Source organism: Corvus cornix, chromosome 4 (genome assembly GCF_000738735.6).
Source record: "Corvus cornix cornix isolate S_Up_H32 chromosome 4, ASM73873v5, whole genome shotgun sequence".
NCBI lineage: Eukaryota > Metazoa > Chordata > Aves > Passeriformes > Corvidae > Corvus > Corvus cornix.
Window position 1 is genome coordinate 33,445,217 of NC_046334.1, and position 20,607 is coordinate 33,465,823.

The 20,607-nt window shown below is 40.6% G+C and overlaps 1 protein-coding gene across 1 annotated transcript; it reads right to left on the minus strand.

Moving 5' to 3' along the window:
- Positions 1-3,037: 3,037 nt before the first annotated feature.
- TMEM192 (transmembrane protein 192) lies at positions 3,038-20,598 on the minus strand. Its single transcript, XM_039550996.1, has 6 exons — positions 20,469-20,598; positions 17,147-17,293; positions 12,846-13,110; positions 10,761-10,895; positions 6,947-7,049; positions 3,038-4,667 (listed from the first exon to the last, which is right to left on the minus strand). Exons 1-6 carry the CDS (start codon positions 20,508-20,510, stop codon positions 4,544-4,546), a joined length of 816 nt encoding a protein of 271 aa, XP_039406930.1. The 5' UTR covers positions 20,511-20,598; the 3' UTR covers positions 3,038-4,543.
- Positions 20,599-20,607: the final 9 nt, after the last annotated feature.

Here is a 20,607-nt window from a genome sequence, read left to right on the forward strand (position 1 = left end):
TTTTCCTGACATTTTCTGTCTGTCTAAAAATGCAAAAATTCTGATTAAAGTCAGATTTGCATTTGACTTTGTTAAAACTGTTTTGATTTGATGTGCATAACATAAGACTCGTGGTAGAAACAGCTTTGCATGATAACAGTGCAATCACATCTACAAACATGAAGCATTTGGACACGGTGCTCCAACAGCTGAACGGACTGAGCTCTCCCTGTGCATGAACAAGTGTATGCTTAAAGGATACACAAGTACAAATTACACAAGTACAAACTGCTGTCTACTCAAAGTCAGAATTGATGTTTGCATGGATGCGATTTAACAAGACCTGACCCCAAGATAGATTAAGACTTCAAATTCTGAAAGGCAAAACGTGGGTTTCTAGAACTTTGAATTAACTCCTTGTCTTGTACATAGCTGTAACATGGCAAAAATGAAAATTTAATTTGAAAGTACATTTCGTTAAGTCCTGTAACAGCAGGTCAGCAGGAAACGGAGGTAAATGGAACACTTTGGTGAGAAACAGCAGTTTAGTATGTTCCCAAAGGATAATAAACAATTCACCTCTTCCCTTTCCAGTATGGAAAAAAGGAAATTATAGGAGAATAAAGACTGGAAATATTTCCCTTACGCCACATACATATGCTATAAATATCTCAGTGTCTACACAAAGCCAGATTTTGCTAAGGGTCACATAAGATATTTATTGACATCAATCAGGAGAAACACTGCATGGCAAGTAAGTTGCAAATGTCTATCATCAGACAAGTACAATTAGCCTACTAATCTCTCACTACTCCAGTGGCCTTTCTCTTTCTTGCTAGGGACCAGCTGCACAATATTTGTGCAAAGTGGGAAACACTCCAATAGCACAAAGAGGGCAACATGGCTTTTACTTAGAAAGAATGCCTGAAAGCCTAACTCATTCCAAGGCTGAAGGTGCTTTTCCATGTCTCGAGTTACCTGTTCAGACTGTTTGCCCAAGTCTCTGGTCCTTGCTGCAACCTTGTTTTTTAGGTTAAGAATGACTTGCAGTAGAGCAAGCCTGCTTAACTCCATGTTAGTGTAGAACCTTAAAGCAAGAAGATCCTGTTAAAATCTTTTACAATCAGTGATTTCCCTTGTGAAGTGAAATACTGAAGTCTTTATTTAGAATATCCACCATGAGCAATTCAGAAAGATAAAACAGAAATACTGACGGAGAGTTTTCCCTCGTGTAAGATGTACACTCTCAAGAGATCATCACATCTTTTCTTTCATGTGTACAGAATATACTTAACACAGCTCAGCACTTCATCTAAAAATTATTAAAACCTCACAATGTGAACATTTTTCAGGTAACCACAAATATATTCCTTAGGTGGTATGAAATACTTTTCTCAGACCTAAAAAACATATATATTTGTTTTCTACAGAAAAAAAATTATTGGGGTAGCACTGAATCATAAAAAAGAGGATAAAAAACCAGAATACCTTATTTTAATTTTTAAGGTAGAGTTGTAGCACATATTAGGAAATATTCCTTCATTTTCATTATCTTCGTGCTGCCCCAGCTGTAATCCAGTAGATTTTACCAAGACCTGCAAATATCGATTAATTTCAGCAGCTATAGTTACACAAAGAGCATCACTTCAGCTGTTCAGAGTCACAGGTTTGCCACACCTCACCCGAGCAGGGCTGTGTTGGTGGTTAGCAAAGCACTGATTTGCAGCAGAGCACATGCAAACCCCTCTGCTCACAAAGCAGTACTTTTTTCCCACCTGAAACTTGGACCCAATGCTCCAGTGCTTACTGCGTGCACAGCACTCCATGGATTTTACATCAAGCCGTACGGTCCAGCCCGTGAGCAGGCGCTGACACTGCAGGGACAGACTCCCAGGCTGCAGCACTGGGGATGGATGCCACTGGCCACCCCAGCAGCCAACCTTGCAGCAGCAGAGGTGTCTGATAAGCAGGATGCAGTAGAACCAGAACAATTAGGACTCACTGTTCAATTTAGCACTGTGGCATGTCAGACACAGCAAGGTCACAGCTAAGCTTCATCTTCCTTGCACAGCAGCAGCCATTCACCCCTTTCACTTGGCATTTCAAGTAGCTGATTGCACACAGCCTCCCTGAGCAGCTCTGCAGTCACTTTCTGTAGACCAGGGGGCTCAGCCATGGGCAGGGTGGTGGCCGGGGGAGGCAGGTACCCAGGCCCACAGCACCCAGCAATGCCACACCATGCACTGGGGCAGGCAGCACAGGGGAACCTGGGGGCTCAGTAGTGTTCCTGCCTCCAAACAGGGCCACAGCTGGCCCTCGACTATCTGGTGCAAACAAGGGGCTTGGGGCTGCCACACAGCAGCAGCTCCTACTTGACAGTTCTCTGTAGCTCTAGCATGGCCAGAGGTTCAAGTGTTCAGGGTGAGTCGTTAAGATTATCAGCTTCTGGTTGGAGCCCATACAAATGTGAAAAGCCCCCACCGTGCCCAAAGAAAAAGCTTAAAGATACTAAGAAAACAAGAGAGAGTTGAGAGTATGATAAAGATATAAAACTGGTGCAAGGGGTGGGTGGTTGTTAAAAGTTATCATTTGTTATCACTTGCATATTTAGGAAAGGTAACATTTAAAGGGCAAAAGATGTACATGTTTGCACACAGCAAACCACACTTGCTTTCCTTTCCAGCTACCATGTTCCACAGAAGTCAACACTACTGGTTAATCCAAGGTTTACCTTGAGAAGTCAGAGAGGAGAGGAAGAAGGTTTGAGCAATGACTTCCAAACAAAGGAAACCTCTTCTGCTACACTATGCAGCCTACTTCTCTGTGCTGAAAAGAAACACAAGTAGCGGGGGAAGTCTGAAGCATGATGCAAAAAACATTACCCAAAAAGGGGAATAAAACTAACTTAAAGCTTCAAAACAAGTGCACAGCTATCCTTGTTTGGCGAGTTTTTGCTAGTTTTAAGTGCCAACACTGCTGTGAGAACTTCAGCATAACAGAAAAATCTGCACAAATTGCCTGTTGGAACCAGACGTACATGAGCTTAGAAATAACAGAATTCACACTCTTCCTTGGTTGCATTTATTGTGCATGAACTTCACAGTCACATTTTACCGCTTTTCATAGAAATTATATAAATTGACATATACAATCACATCAAAACCCAAGTTCTAAAAACAAATAACTTTATTCCTTACATGTATGCTATAAAATTCTGGCTGCATTTTCAAAAAACAACAGTTAAGGAGAACAGTCTAATGTTGGATAGCAGCAAAACCTCCAATATTTATTGTTTTCCTTTGAATGAGACAACCCCCATATTTGTTGCACACTAGTCTAGTTACTTTTAAAGTTGTGCCCTAACACCAAAGTAGGATGAATTAATTTTCCTTTCTTATATTCAACTACAAGACCACTCCTCTTGAGAGTCTTCTTCCCAGTTTTGATTAGTGATTACCCTATTCCCACAGAGGTATTGGCTTCTAAAATAATTCTTTGTTTACACTGGTAGACAAAATAGTACCCAGAACGAAGTGTTTCTTTCACCAGCCTTAATTCACCATAAATTAAAACCAAGAATTCTTGTTTCTTCAACTTCTAAAAGACCTTGCTGTCTTCTGCTGTTTTCCACTTCCCCACATACACCATTTCAGCTTTTGAATCAAGATGCTGACATTTTTTGAAGTTCCAAAGTAAAGAGCAAGTATGTAACAGGCATTTTTGACAGCACCTTTAAAAGCATTCAACACAAGTTAGTTACTAGATCAATGGAAGTGCTTATGCTCAAGTATTTTTGCACTGTTAGTTCAGTTGGCAGAGTTGGAATCTTGTTACTAACACAAACTCCTAGTAATGGGATAGTCATCAGCCCTGAGGATCCCTCTTAAAGTTTTAAAGCCAGAACTTGGAACAATTGCTTATCATTGCATGGTTTTGTACCACAAACTTATATGTGAGATTTGCACTTTTAGGGCACCCACCACTTTTTTATAATCCTAAGTTGGATGCCAAATTTTTCCACTTTCTTGACAAAGGAGAAAAGGAGATGCATCTAGAAAACAAGTATCCGTATTGGATGACTGAAGTATACCACCTCTCTCCCTGGAAGTAAATGGAATCAGTGACAGGACACATCTAGTCTCATCTTCAGCAATAGAAACTGCAAATACATCCCTTAGTGAGTCAGATTTTTCTAGACAACAAATTTGTACTCCAGAAATATAAAATACTTTGGTAGCCTGAAGCTTAAAGGTTACACAGCAGTATAAAATAACAGCAACAACTGGGCAAAGTTAAACCATTAAGTGAGGTCCAACTTCAACTTATGAGGAATTAAAAATCCTTGAAGCTGAAGAACTTTTTTCCAGAACTGATGATTTGAAGAGAGCCAGAGTGTCCAGCTGTAATAGGTTCATAGTGTATGCAGAGCTTATTGTTCCAGCTTAACTTCTATTTCAAAACATGAAAGATGACTGAAGAAGAGTCACATCTGTATAACTCAGTCTGGATATTACATCACTTCATGTTCCCCTCCAGAGCTCCAGCAGCAGTTTTCCAAATGCTGTTAAGTTTTGATTTGCTGAGAAGTTAATGCCAACAGTCTCTTGCTGAGCAGTGCACTGTGTCGCTGAAGATACTCTATTACATCTCCTTGCTTCTCAACTATCTCTTCTAAACTGGAATTTTCCCTTGAAGTAACAAAAGTAAATACGGGTTTCAGTAAGTGACAGCAGTCTTCCAATATGTGAAATGTCAGAGCTAATTAACACATACTTAAACAGTTGTTTCCTTTAATTTCACTTTTTCTGGGATCAACTAATTTTTGAGGGAAGAGGCAATCTCCAACACCTTTAGGTTTTACTCTATTTTGCATGAGAAGGCAGGAAGAAAAAGTTTGGCTGAACTTCATGTCATGTATACACAACTGAGTTACGTATTTCCTGCTAGACACTTACAGAGTGAGGACCTTACTGTTTAACAAACCAAGACGGACAACATGCTAGAACTGTAGCAAAAGCCATGGAATCTTTCCCACACATATTAGGAAGCTTGTTTTGAGCAGGCATAGTATTGTTGTTCAGCTGTGGGAGATCATAAGCTGTTTAAGACAGAAATCTCTTGATTTACCTGGAGTAGCATACATGATATGCTACTATATACAGCAATATCTGTTACATACCATGACAGCATCAGTACCAAAACATTGTGCTATTTCAGATCTACAACATCATGTACAACTACCCACCCCCTTAAAATACATCCAACTTTCAGATATTCCTCATTTTAACTCTGATAGTAACACTGCAACATTTAAGTAAAGCCCAGTTAACTGAGAAAAAAAAAAAAGTCTGTCAAAGTGCAGAATTTTGTCAAATCTAATTAGGAATTTTTAAAATACAGCAAGATGAAGTACCAATGCCTGAGTGTAGTCTACTCTTTCCTTACATATTATTTCTTCTCAGCTGACTTGGGATCTGCCCTCTCAGTACACTTGTGAGCATCTTAGAGCTGAGAAAGTTGTTCTTCAGCCTTACAGCATTTTGTGGAGGAACACTGCCTGTTTCATAGTTCTTAGAAAGTGCTGAGAAGGATATTGAGTGGAAGAAAGCTTAGGTCCAATTAAAAACCTACTGTAGCTAAACTGGGAAAAGTAAAGAGCACAAGTTTTGTAAACAGAAAACTTGCAACCTTAACCAGTAATGAGCACTACCAACTTAAGGCTCCTGATCAGTAGCTCAGGTTGCAGAGGTCAGGATATTCAAAAAACATTCTTATAACAAGGTCAGCTGAAGGGCTGACAGGATTCACTTTTCAATAGATGTTAACTCTCAAGGGAAAGAGAGTCAGAGTTGTATAGAGCTAAATTAAAATAACGGTTTTGCAATCAGTTCTCACAGGAAGTTTGCACTCTTTAATCAAAAATAAGCAGAGTCTTTTCCTCAGCTGGTCATTGTTGCAGACACATTCCCTGGGCATTTGAGAATTTCTCAAGGGAGAAGATGAATGAGAAAGAAATGAGGTCCACCATGCAATCACTATGGTTTTTATATCAAAATGGAAGTCAGACACAGTATCAAAATTCAAGGCAACTCTAAATCCTTCCTGTATCCTGGACATCTACTTCCAAGTTCCATAAAAGCATGTGCATGCTGCATTTGCGACACCAGGGGAAGTCCCAAAGTATTAGTCATCTCTCATTAGTCAATCTTTCATGAAGGCAGCACATATAGAAGCAAGTCATAGTATAGTAGAACATCTCTTATTCAATTCTTATACAGAAATCCATGTTACTTTCAATTACTAGTTTTTGTCAAGTCATACCAGACTGATTTCAGCAACTGGGAAATGTTTGAGCAGTTGGAAGGTACACAAAGAACAAACAAAAAATAAGTCTTGGTGCCCGGGACAGTTTCAGTTACTGTTGGACAGCTTTTATGCCCACTGAGACCTTCCTTACTCCTTAAGTGCCCTCCACACCTTAAAAGTTACTTCCCAAACTCAAAATGCATTCCAAATCCATTGCTAGAATCTCATGTCCAAATGCTGGCACAGAACAGAGCTACAAAGTTTTCTTCTTTGTCTATCAACTGCCCACAATATATTTCCTTCCCTGAAAAAACTGGCTGAAGCAGCTAGGCTTCTGTAGGCCTACTTTAAGTAACAGTGTAAGACACCAGTATCTTTCCTCAAACCCCATATAAAATTAACTAAACCAGATTAAACACAGTTATTTATATTAGAGATTCACAGTCACTTACTATGGAGAAAGTACAAGACTGCTGCATCTCATCTGTGCATCTAAAATGGGGGGCTTATGCATAGTTTGCTTCAGAACTGTTATTCCCACCTCTGGTTTAGCTGACAGGTTTACAATTTACATGGAAGTCTACAGGAAATCATGCAATTACACTAGTGTTACCTATATACCATAGCTGAACACAGCACAAAATGAATTCAAAATTCTTACCTGAATCCAACTTCTGAGGTAATGTGACTAGGGTAGGCATACATCTTTTCTTCTTCAATTATGTCAGGTCTTGGCTTGGCACGATTGAAGTTGCTTATTTTCACTGCAAGAAAGCTTTATAAGTTAGTTGGAAAGTGAGGGAAAAAAGAGCGCTTTCACACCAAAGTCTAGGTTATTAAAATCTGTAACAGATGATCCTAAGATTCCCTTAGGATAGGAGATGGAAAGACAGTAAAGGAATCTGAAGAATGGGAAAGAGGGAAAGCAAAAGCAGAATCTATTTCTACTCATTTCTGGAATTGCTTTGATTGTAAATCAGTGATAGTTTGGCAAGTTGATTGATTCATTGGTTTGCTTCTTTTACTCCCCTCAGTCTTGCTGCTTAGAAGACCTGAATGGGGAACCTTGAACATGCTGCTTAACATCTGCAAAGTTTAATCTGCCATTTAAGAGAGGGTGAAACCTTAGTTGCCTTTTAGAGGGTACCAAGATTCAGTCTCCAAATTCAGGCCATAAATTCAGCAACATGCCATAAAAAAATTTGTAAGAAGTGGTGTACTGGTAGCTGGTTCAGAACTCCTAGTTTAAGCTCTTCAAAAAATACTAGTTTAACTAGACTAGCTGCAATGAAGCAGCAGCTTGTTTCCCTGCTCAGACTAGGGCAGACTTGCTACAGAAAGCCATTGTGAACCTAGCAGTCTTGGCTATCTAACCCAGAAGTCATTCCTGGGCACCTGCGAATAAAGTTTAAGGCTAAATTTAACAGATGTAGAATGGGGATGGGTGGGAAAAGTTGTAGGCACCCTCTGCATTATTTCAAAAAGGAAGCTGAAAATATTTAAAGTCATTCAATGTCAGATCCTGATTCAGAGAAAATATCAAAATATCCAGAGTATGCATTCAGAACTCTGCAGTTAGTGCTGCTTGTGAAACAATACATCTAATGCCATGAAAAACATTACAATCCAGCTCTGTGAGAAATCCACACTACTGCAGCAGAGGAGTGTCCTTACAAGTCAGTAGTATGATGGGGTTTATTACAGGCCACCCTGCTAAAACAATGCTAAGACCCTCCAGAGGTTAACTGCAAGTTAGGCTCAAAGGTTAGTTATTTCTATTATGGTATTTCTCTACAAATAAAACCACAAAGGAATGGATGTGGAATTCTCAACATGTGTTGTTTGTGGGAATGTTGGTCTTTTATTCAAGTGATATTAGAAGTATGTGAGAAAGTAATTAAATCCATATATTTAGTAAGTCCTTTAAAGCTTTACTCCCCTATCCTAGCAGTAAAAAACTTAGAATAGTAAGCTGACATTTAGAGCTGCCTGTATCATACTTCATTCCATGCACTTTTACCTCACTTGAACGATTTATATATGCCAAGTCTATTATAGGTCAATCACAGCAATTCCTTGTAGATTTCTGAATCTCTGCCTCTGCATCCTACAGCTATATACACACACTCCTGCACGGAGATAATCTTAAGGAAGACAGTAGTCCTTCACAGGACATTGACTACCATACAATTCATAAACAGCTCCAACAAGCAAGAGGAAATACCTAGAATTACAATCAGGTAGTCCTAGATTTGTGGGACAGAATTATTTAATGGAAAGTAAGTCAGGTACATGAACCTTCTACAGATAAGCATTTATGTCTCATTCTAATAGTTAAATAATTATTTCACTGTGCAGAAACAATGTGTGAACTGATGCTGCCTTCTCTCCAAAATTTAGGCGTAACATGCTAATACGAAAAAGGGTGGGTTAGTAGTTTTTAGTGTAAATTTACCTTAGTCTCCCCATTGTTCCTCAGCTGATACTATCTTAGCAGCATCTGCTAAGTGCTTGCCTTGAAGAGGGGAACTCTAAACCTCAGCAGAGAGCTGCCCTTAAAACTATCCCATTAAAGAAGCTTCATGCTTCCATCCAGTCACATAGTCTGCTCTGAGAGAAAAAAACCCATCTGAATGTCATTACAGATTGTCAGGGTATTTTCAAATTGGCCAAACACATTTGCTTTGCCTCAGTACAGACTTAATTTGGTATTAAAATGTTGAAAAACTTTAAAACCCAACACTACAGACAAGACAGACCTGCAAGGAGTCTCCCAGCCTACCTCAACAAGCATTGGGATGGAAAACAAGAAAATAAATTACACTACCCACTGGAAAAAGCAACCTAGGGTGACTGGAGGTCTTCCTCATCTTGCAGCAGGTGTAAAGTCACATGAAAATTAACCCTAATTTTGTACACCAAGCTTTAGAGAATGAATTTTACATTGATTTGCAGCTGCTCAGGAGATAAGGTAGCTGTTGCTAAAAGACACTGCCTTACTCCTTCCTAGCAATGCAACTCTTCCCCTTAGTTCCAGGATTCACTGGACCCTTCTTCAAGCCTCTTTTAGCTGGAAAGCACAACACTGCACCCCACAACTTCCCTGTATACACTGGTTAATGAATTTGAAGGTCACAGGAATTGGCACAAGTCAGGAAACAATATGCTTTTGGTGACAAGCAGAAAAATAGTTTGAGAGTTCTTACAGAAGTACAGGCTCAGATCTTACTACTATGAAGGTCATCTTTCTTGCACTTATCCTTTTTGGTCAAGGTAAGAGACACACAATATAGTTCTTTGAGCTCCAGCAGGCCTCAGGGCTAGAAATAGCATTTCTCTGGAATTCCTGACATTCTATTAAAGTTTTACAATTTATCTCTTATTTCCCAAGTTTCCCAGGAAAGTAAGTATGCGTATGCAAAGAAGGGATGATCTCCAGCATTCTTAGAATAGTTTTCTAGGACTGCCATGATTGCATTCCCTCATCACTGCCTTTATTCTTCCAGAGGACAGTCAGTCTACTTGAGCCATGCTGGGCCATTCAGGGGAAAGCCTGACAAGCCTGCAGTATTCAGGCTTATGCACACTTGTAAGACAAGGACATAGTTTAGGGCTGGGACCTTATTTTTTGGTGCATTTTTCATGCTGTTGCAGAAGAGTCAAGAACAGATTTTATTTCCTAGATGAACAAACTACTTGGCAGTATTTCTCTGTGTGCCATTGCATTACTATGAACATACCAAAGTTTTCTTTTAAGCATTATTTAGCAACACTTTAGACAGTTTTGAAAAGTTTAAAGGCAAGTGTTTTATCACGTCTCCTTAAGTTACACCAAACCTAAAGCAGACAACCTTACTAACCAACAGTGATTGCACAAAGCAAAGCCTCACAGTTTTATAAAGCAGTATCTTGTTTTGATACAATCACAGCTTCCAGAACCCATGCCTCTTTTAAATATAAGAAGAAACCTTCCATTCTAGTGTCAAAGAGAAACCAAAGCCTTTGGGGTGGGACCAGGGAAAGAGGACGAGGCTGGATAAGGCACAATCACACGATCAGGTATGCAAACCCCACATGTAAATCCCAGAAGCAGTTCTGACTAAGCCAGCCAGCTCTTACTGCTTCACAGCTTGTGGTGCATGCATTTGAGAAACACTGATAAACGGACAAACCTGTTCCCAGCATACTTTTGGAAACAATTAGGCATTTATTGCCACTTCTCTGGATTAACAGCTTTGAGATAACATGGAGCTTTCATTTAGCAGCCCTTGGAACCAAATCAAGCTTGACAACCTTTCCCAATTTGTTTTGGATTCGCCTTAGTTCTCTTTCTACAAGCACAGAATCGTTCTGTATTTATAATGGCAGTTAAATACCTTGGGGCACCCCAAGCGAACTACAGTGAGGGCAAACAAAACAGTTGAGTACCAGCTATAATGAATCTCACACAAGAAGGCAAAGCTTGCCTCTCTCACCTGTGTAAATCACTAAGCATGTCAGGGAACTAATCATCTCCAGGCTCAGGACTCCCAGGATAAGATACAGGTACACCTTACTGTGATCAGGAAAGGAATGCTGCACTGACAGAATCAAGAGCAGGGCTGTATTACCTAGAAAACAAATGTTATATTTTACAGACTTACTAATCTTATTAGCTATTGAAAATAAATTAATACTTTCTCATCCCCAGTATCTGCATTATGCTGCAACATTTCAGTAATGCTTTTCCATTTCATACCGTACTTGCCCCTACAGCTAATTTCCTTAACATGCAAGTTTATATGTGCTGGTAGCAAAATAAAGTTTAAATTCAGCATATGACTGTAATGGTAGACAATGATAAGTTTTCTTATAGATTCTTCTGACTTAAAAAACAAGAGTCGAAGAAACACACTAGAAATACCTAAAACATGTACAGGGGTTTAAACAGTTTCTGGCTTTGCTGATGATATCCATCTTACCCATTCCTTCAATTCCTAAGAGATCACATCAATCAGCTGAAAATGAGGGAGTATTTTCCTTCAAGTAGTGGATTTAAAATATATTTAAATTAGGCTAAAAGAGCAAAAAAACCTAAACACCTTCCTTTCAAAGCCTATTTGTATAGGCTTCCACTTGCCCAGCTATTATCTTAATACTTGAACGTTACTGAAAGTTTAATGGGAACGAGTACAATTAATCAAGGAGAAAAAATACTGAGTTACAGACCTAAAAAGCATTTTTAATTCTTTATACACCCTCTTTTCTGACGCTGAGTGTGAAATGTTCTCTTCCTTCCTGTAAAAATGTTATAACCAGTGTCTGGGTAAAGTACTAAATTTATAAAGACTATTCATATAGCTAGGGAACTGTGCAGTTCTCTTTCCTTCAGTGTCAGTCAAGTGAAAGAAGTGGTATCAGCAGTCATTACCATGGCAGGAAGCTTGCAGTAATGGAAGAACTACCTTCAGAACAAGAGATGATCAAAATTCTACAGCACACACCTGATTGCACCTGAACAGTCACAAATGTCCAGAGTTTGTCTAGCAGGGGAGAACTGGGCTCCAAGACTGAAAGCAGGGCTCAGTATTGCAGATTACACTGCAACACGAAGAAATAGTCCTTCTACATCCTTAAGCCTCCTGTAGCTTGCTTTTGTCACTGCATTCCAAACACTTCTACATCTTCAGAGCTCTATCTAGTGGCCAGAGCCTGAAGTGTTGTGCATTTACCAAGCTGACTAGAGCTTTTAGGGACTCTCTGGAAAAAAAGGTAGGTTTTTATATAGAACAGGACCATTTCACTCATTAATTCTGGTGAAAAAAATCTACTCCAGGATTATAAGAGGCGAAATACTGTAAAAGCCATCACTCTGCCCTTTTCCACTGCTATTTGTGGGAAAAATCCCCTTAAGTTAGATGGATTTCAGATTTGGAAGTGACTTGTAGAAAAGTTTCACCAGTTAGTTTCACCAACACTTTACAGCTAAACTTGCCAGTGATGCAACTTAAAAATACAGAGTTAAATCACTCCTATATGCCACCTTTTGTCCATACAAAGTTGAAAAAGCCAATCAGAAATAGAGCAGAATGTTACACAGAGCCCAATGAAGACCAGAAAATCGGCTATTTTCACTGAATTCAGTTAAGCAACAAGCAATTCATCTGTTTCTATGTGAATTGCTGAGCTTGAAAGAGAAGAGCAGCACACTTCCTGGAAGGACTAGCAGTCTTACCACATATGCACCCAAACAAATGAATATGCAATCAAGATCACTAGCAGTCAAACACAGACCTTGCTGACTGAATATTTTATGGCTGAAGACTAAATGCTAATGACTAAATGTTTTACTCAACCTTAGATGCATGAGCATTTTTGCACTACAGTTCCTTACAACCTCTATCTGGCAGACAAGAAAGATCACTCCAGAGGTTCATCTGACTAAAATATAATTTGTAAGTGCTCATAGGCAGGTTTTCAGAAGTTCACAATATATAATACAAATTACATATAAACTGTTCAGTCTTCTATTGTGTCACAGTTTAAAACTTCATAAAGAAAAAAACCCAAGTTCACCTAACCTGTGGCGTGTATCAGCAGTGGAAGCCTTTTTAGATGCCTTGTTGATCGGTATATGGAGAAGTAACCTCTTCTTCTGACTCTGCTGTGGTGGTGCTGGACATACCGTTCAAAAAAGATATGCAGAACCCACAGAACTACTTTTGCAATTATTATGACAGTCTGCACTTTAAGTGGGTGAGTGTAGTTTCCAGGGCACTTATCTTGGTTTGGATTGGGGTAAGAACAAAACATAGCCGCTAAAAATGCTAGAACAACAAAAGCAACCTGGAAGAGAAAGGAAGAAAGAAAAATCTTTCAAGTCGACATTTAGCTCTATATATGAAAAAAACCTGCAACACAAAACCAGGATTATGTAGTTTATTCATTATGCATTACTTTCTGAATTGATTTAATTAGCGTTGAGGTAACATATAAAACATTAGACACTTGCTACAACCACGACATGCCACTCTGGGAACATACAGATAACTGAAATTGCTAAGTAGTAAGATTGACTTCCAGGAAGGACAACCAGTCTCCAGCAGAATAGACCTGGTAATTGTCACCCTTCCCAGAATTTCTACTAAGTCAATTTCACTGTTCCTCAACTCTTCATAGTGAATTTATTTCATTTCTGGACCCTCCTTACTATGCTTTTTTACTTCAAGGAGAACTTGATACATGCTCCTATAAAAGAAAATCACATCTTTTTAGACTCATTCAATTACACTTAATACTGCTCTGTGGGACAGGCTCTTATCTTATTGGTACAGTCTATGTTTCCTTAAATTGACATTTCCTAAGTGAAAATCCACCCTTTACTACAGCCATTGAAGATAGTCTCCAGGTTGACATTAGAAAAGTGAATCATCATAGTAACTTAAAGTGAATTATTAACCCTGAGTAGGCCTCTTTGCCAACTGGTAATAATTCTTTAGTGTATTTACTATCAGATTTGTCCATTTTACCTTTTTACTTATGTCAGAATGACCAGATAGATTGTCAGACTGCATTTATAGTCAGACTGTATGTATACTTATCCTTTCAGACTACTGCCATTATGCCATAACTTCTCCTGTGTTCTAGACTCCTCTCCAAGTTTTTGGCATCAGCAATCTTTCGGCCAATTAGGAGGCAAAGTTGTGGATGCATATTACCTGTGGTACATGTATATTACCTGTGGTACATGTATATACACAGGGCTTTCTTAATACTTATAGAGTTTTGCCACAGAAAATATTTCCTCTACTGTGTTCATTTAATGAGCAAGAATAATATTATACTTTCTCATCCTGGTTCATTCTACAGAACAGGAATATTTTTAAAACAGAATTGTAAAGAAAAACAACTCCCACCAATACAGAAGTAAATTGAGAGCTTCTATAGACAAAACAACAACAACAAAAAAATCTATTTGCCTCAAGTCTGCAAATGTCTAATAGTTCTAATACACTTAGCTTAAAAAAAGGTGTCAGATGTTCTGCATGTCATAACTAACAGAAACAGCACAGAGAACCAAAGATGGAGGAAAGCACCCAATTTTCATCTGTTCCCTTTGTTTCCATATGTAGTTCTACGAATATTTAAAATCCCACCACCCCCTTTCCACCCTCTTGAACTTATATTTCCTATTTTTGTACTTCGTCAAGCAACATTCTTCACAAAAATTAACTTTTCAGAATGACTTAATTACTTTTGAGACAAACTGCCCTTAGCTTGCTCTGGTTGTGACCAGAGTTAGGCAACTGGGGAGGAAGCAAAAAAGGGGAATCATTTTCACACAATTGTCAATACCTAAAAGAGACAGTACAGAGGACAGATAGGATAGAAGGTGGAAGGAAAAAAACCCAAACCAAAATAGGAGTGTACTCCACATTACCCATAAAACCATATTATCCTGAGATAGGTTAAGTAGCTAGATTAAGTAGTTAAATAAGAGGAAGGTTTATCATTTGTTTAATCTATTATTTTAGCACCTTCTTTTCTTACAAAGCTAAGAATAACTCAGCTATTTTATTTGATCTGTTTACTGTTTGGTTTGCCATTTTGCAATAGTGACACATTTAGTTCTACTCCTTCCAGGAGTTAGGAATGCATTTTAGTACAGAAAATAGCTATATTAAACTGTTGCAAGCAGGAATGACCTAGCACTGCATCTTGACTAAACTACCACAATAGTGTATACAAGAGGAAACAGGAAGCTGGCATTTAGAGTGGTATTTATTAAACATATTTTGCTTGCATTGTTGCGCAGTTCAATAACAAGTGTTTCACCCCTCACATATTTTTACATACAAAAAGTTATTCTTACAAAGAGTAGTATTTAAGTTCAATTTTGTGTATGCGTACACACACAGAGGATTAAGGAAAGACAGGATTAATATAAAGAAATTATTTCTAGTCTGTACACTTCACATTGCTCTCCAGCCTCCTGATGGGAAGCCTTCAGAAAAGCAAGGCTTGGCAAAAGGAAAGGCACTCAAAAATCCAGTCCCACCACCCTCCAGCATATCCTACCCATACTTTCCAGATTTGTATGTAACTAGGCAGCTGCACCACAGCAGCTATTTTGCTACCTAGCTCCATTTCTTGGCACCAGAAGATGAAGAAAAAATATTCCAAGTTACATACAAATTACTTTAGAGATGCATTACAGCTCTACTGTATAATACTGTGATGGCTTAACTTCTCCAGGACATTTACCCCTTTGGCAGGCTGTGCATCAGAAGTCAGTCTGGCCTCTCTCCACATTCCACAAGATTAATGCATGTTTGCAGAAGCATAGGGGATAGAAATCTAACAAGCTTGTTTTCCCTATCCATCTTTTCAGTGAGAGAGACAGTGCCACTCCAGGTAGCAATTATAATGCTATTTTGCCAACAGAAAAGGATACTTCTCCATTTTGCTCCAAGGACCAACTAGTCACTGAAGCAGGTTCAGCAACAGCAATGAGACAACCTGTGAAAAAGTGTGTTGACAGATGCCACAGAAGTTTTCCCATTTAACCTACCCACACTTCTCTCCATTTGCAGGAGCGAGGAAAAGGTGGGGGGAAGAACAGGCAGCAGTTTCCTAGGATCTGGGTGACAGATATTTGGCTGCATCAGCTATGGTAGTAGATAGTAAAGCCCCAAGGCTTGGCAGAAAAATATTCACTGCTCTATTACTAATAGCAGACTTCAAGTGCCTTCTATAATGGGATGGCACAGAGTTCTTCTGGTAGGGGAAGGGAATAAAAATAAAGCTGGATACATGGTTTCCACTGGGCATTTTGGTAGTCTATTCAGCAGAACAGCAAAAGTCTTTCTTAAGTCTACTTGACAGCCAGAGAAGCATTTCTTGATACTACTACAAGGCCTGCAAAACATCTACTCCTAAAATTAGAAGGCTAAAGCACATTGAACAGCTTTATGCAGCTGCCCAAAGAAAGACCTTAGAGGCTGGTACATGGTTCTGGCAGAGAGCATGTTTTCAAGAGCACTGGGCACACTATTTTTTGTTTTAGATCAAATGAAGCTCTAAAATAGCTCGTGTCACTGGTACTACAGAATCATAGAATCTAGGTTGGAAAAGACCCTTTAAGATCACCAAGTCCACCATTTACTTAACACTACCAAGTCCACTGCTAACCCATGCACCTAAAAGGCATGAAAGTGCTATTTCAGTCAGATCTTAGGCTCAGAGCTCTTCAGCCTTCCTTCTTCGTATCTGGCTGCCACACACTCACAAGCAACGACAAGCCTCTTCAGCTTATCAAGGACAAACTCATTACTAGGCAGGACTCTCTCTGCTTCTGTCCACCAACCCCCACAAATGCCTAGATACTGTTCAGTATTTGTGCTTTTTTGCTCTTAACCTCCAGAAGTGAGAACAGGAAGTTACACTTGGATTAATTTCTCTCTCCATCCACTACCATGCAACACCACCTAAGCAAGTCCAGCTTTACTTTTTTAGTTACCTTCTCTCTGCAATTACATTTGCTCTCAGAAGGCATGGCATTAAAACTATCAGCCCTCTACAACCAGTATAGCACTTCTACAGCAGTAATATTATTTTTTAAGTAAATTTCCAACAGCATAGAAGAAGTACTATTTAAAATGCTCTTCTTCCTAACAAGATGTGTCACAACCAGAATGAGAAGGCAGCAAGTATCTGATAACACATACACTATCAAAATGTATTGGCAAAGGGGACCTCACTGGTTTGGAAGAACAGTGTACGCAATTCCCTATCATATCATCAGAATTCTGTCACAGGAACAGTAAGGATTCAGAAGAGAGATAGCAAGTTTTCTTAGGGAAATCATGCTTCTTAAACTTACATGTATTAGCAACAGGAAATTGGCAAGGAGAACTACTGGGATAGCATGAAATTTTGGCCTCAGCTGGGAATGCAACGTATGAGACGAAATAAGTGGTGCATCCAGTAGAGGATCATCTTCCAAACTCTGTGTTATTTCCAAGGAACCCTAGAACAGAAGGAGAGAGCAAACAATAGCAACAGGTAAGCTCTAAAAGTAAAGTACAAAGGTCTAGGAATTTTCTGTTAGCAAATCAAGCCCTGAGGGGGGAAAAAAAACCCAATAGGTTAATATCTTGAGACAAGCTCTTAAACTCTAGGTAAACTCTCACCATACCTTTATGTGAGAACTCAGTCCCTTAGGAATCCAATACTAATCTACTTCCTAGTATCACACTGAGTCTTCAGGAACTTTAGCCTTTAAAATGTATTACAAATATCTGAGCTTCAGCCCCGAGAGATATCAGAAGCATTAGTATATTTACAGGAAAATGTAGAAAAAGTGACAAAATCTCTCTCACATACTTTATACAGGTACTGCAAAACTCTTTGTTGTTCTCACTTCTGTCCAACTACAGTTGGAGGCAACAACAAAACTGCACTGTAACAGTTCTGAGGGATTCAGCCTCTGATACTACTGACATGTCAAAACACCAAAACCGGAACTGAACTTGGGCAAGAAAGAAGCAGCAGTACACAGAGGGAAGAAGATGCTACCAAGTGCTGAGCAAGATGTTCTCTGCCTACACTAGAGAGAATGCAGCCCACCCTTGTCATGTTGGAGCCAAGTATTAGGTCTTTGACTTCACATACGGCTCAAATGTAGTATCTTTTACTAAGCAGAAGGTAAAACTAATTATGAGTGGAGGGAAAAACCTTGGACAAGGAACTTGCCGCACAGCTGTGCATCCCTGCTCCTTTCAGGCCAGGACAAGGTCATTCAATACATATTAAGTGAAATGTACACAGGCACCATGATGGCCAAAATTGCTACAGTTTCTCTCTTAGCGTCTTGTTACACGTCCCTTGCCTCAGAAGATAAAGTAACTGAAGAGTTCCACTCAAGTTTTGACAGCTCTTCTCAGTGATACCAACCACAGCCCAGAGCAACAAAACAAGGGCAGACCCCATCCCACTCCAGACTTCTGACTATTCAGACATGCCAGGGGCTGTTGGGGTCCCTCCCCCGCCGTGTAGCCCTGGCAGAGGGGCCCTGAGGGCACAGACACGGGGTTTCCCTGCCCCTGCTCAGCCTCGTTCCCATGGGTTGGTTTGTGTTCCCTGCGCGGGCAGAAGGACCCTTGGTCCCGTGACTGGAACAGTTCCTGGGCAGAGCCCCGGCCATGCGGCTGGAGAAATAAACATCTCTCTGAAACAGCTATCAAGAATCTGTCCACATATGTATTTCTTTTCCACGGGACTCCTGGTTTGATATATGCGTGTTACAGTATCTCCGCTGTAACAAGGGGCCTCTGGGCTATTTCCTGTTTTATGAACTGAGGACTTCTCTTTGCCATGAGAGAAGGCAGCATAAGACTCGAGACAAGTGAGGCACACCATCCTTCTAGACACTAGCACAGGAAGAGAGGGATTAGACCTAGGTTTATACTTCATGTCAATGAGGACAGTGTAGATTGTCTCCCCCAGTGTTATTTCACCTGCAGACAACTGTCTACAGTGAAGGAAGTAGTCATCAAGGGTTATTTCAGTCAACAACCAGTTTTATTTTAGAACTGTGAATACTATACACCTGCCCTACCACAGAGAAGTGTGAACAGACCACCCTCAGTTATTTGATAACTTTTTAATTAGCCCAGTTTTTGACTGTAAATGACCCTTACTGAAATACCTGCCTGGTAAGATGACCTTTTACTGCACACCTAAATGTTTAGAATTGGCACTCCTCTTATGTCACTGATACAAAATCCAGAAGCAAGAGAGCAAAGATAACCTCTCTCCCTCGTTTGCCTGTTTTCACAGGCCAGGTACAATCTTAAGCTCTGAAAGCAAGGACCAACACTCCAGCAGCCAAGGCATCTTGCCTTATTCTTTAGATTACACATCAGTAAGAAATTCATTACTATGAAGGTGGAGAGACACTAGAACAGGCTGTCTAGTGAAGCTATGGATGTCACATTTCTGGAAGTGTTTAAGGCCAGGCTGGATGGAGTTTTGAGCAACCTGGTCTAGTGGAAGGTGTTCCTGCCCATGGCAGGGGGGTTGGAAATAGATATTTAAAGAACCTTCAACCCAAACCATTTTATGATCACAGAATCAATAGCAGGGTTAACAGCTCACATCTCCCACAAACACAGCAATTCTCCTTAGGACAATATCCTTTGTCTCATGGGAACAAATGATTCACCATTTCTGCAATACCATGAGAGATCAGGGCACTCCTTCACAGACACAGCTTTATCAGAGCTTTGACCATGCTACTTTCTCTACAAGACTGGCTACAATCCATCTTTGCATCCTAAAATACAGCCAATATTAGGAAGAACCAGATAACATAATCTCTTCAAATAGGTATTATTATAGACAAAATGGAGAGGAGGGGAATTAAAGCATGGGATATGATGATCCCATGCAGACATTAAAACAATTTAGTAAATATCCTAACTAGAGCAAACACAGGTTTCATTTCATTAAGCTGAGCTGAAACCAGAGCTGTCAAAAGCCAAAACGCCTTAAACATGGACTTGTTTGGCACTGCTGCTCAGGACAAGGTTAAAGCTTCAGCCACTTGGCTCCCTGATCCACTTCCAGCATGTGACAACTTCCACAGCAGCCCAGCACCAGGAGGAGGAGGAGGGCAGACAGGAACAAGCCACAGCCAGCAAGCCTTGCCCACACAGGCTTCCAGCTGGGGCGGGGAGAAACATCCAAACAAACACAAAAACGCTGTGGTCATGCCAGCGAACAGCACATAATCCAGAGATGGCACTGACAGGACCCGCCTATGGAAAAATAAACCAGAAAACCTGAAGGAGACACACGAGCAGCCTTGATTAGAGACTAAAAAAAAAAAAATCCCAGGCCCAAATGCCTCGGGGTTATTCCAAACCCGGCTGGGGAGGGGCAGCGCGGGGAGCGAGGGGCCGCGGCGGCCTCCTCACTTCCGAAAGGGCCACTGGGGAGGCGCCTGGGCCGGCGGCTCCCCCGGAAGAAACAGATAAAGCCTCGGGCGCCCGGGACATAAAACACCCAGGAGGAGGCGGAAGGAAGAGACGGCAAGGAACACGAGGCGCTCGCCCGGCGGCGCCCACCCTCAGCGGCAGCCCGGCCGCTCACCCGGGCGGGGCCCCCGCGGCCGCGGCCCCGCTCCCGCCCGCCGCGCTCACGTTGTCCAGGTTCTGCCGCCGCCTCTCCGCCGTCAGCGCCATCACCGCCTCCCGCCTCGGCCGCCCGAGCGGCGTTTAATGGGCGCTCCCGGCGCGGCCCTGCCGGCGGCTTGTCACGGCCAGCGCCGCCACCCCGCCC

Bases quoted from the DNA above. Each gene is read 5' to 3' on its own strand.
- TMEM192 (XM_039550996.1), bottom strand. From the start codon at position 20,510: ATGGCGCTGACGGCGGAGAGGCGGCGGCAGAACCTGGACAAC. The intron at 10,896-12,845 runs GTTAGGTGAACT...TTTGTTTTCTAG, and splicing joins ACTGCTGATACACGCCACAG to GTAATACAGCCCTGCTCTTG. The intron at 7,050-10,760 runs GTGAGAGAGGCA...GCTTTCTTGCAG, and splicing joins ATGCTTAGTGATTTACACAG to TGAAAATAAGCAACTTCAAT.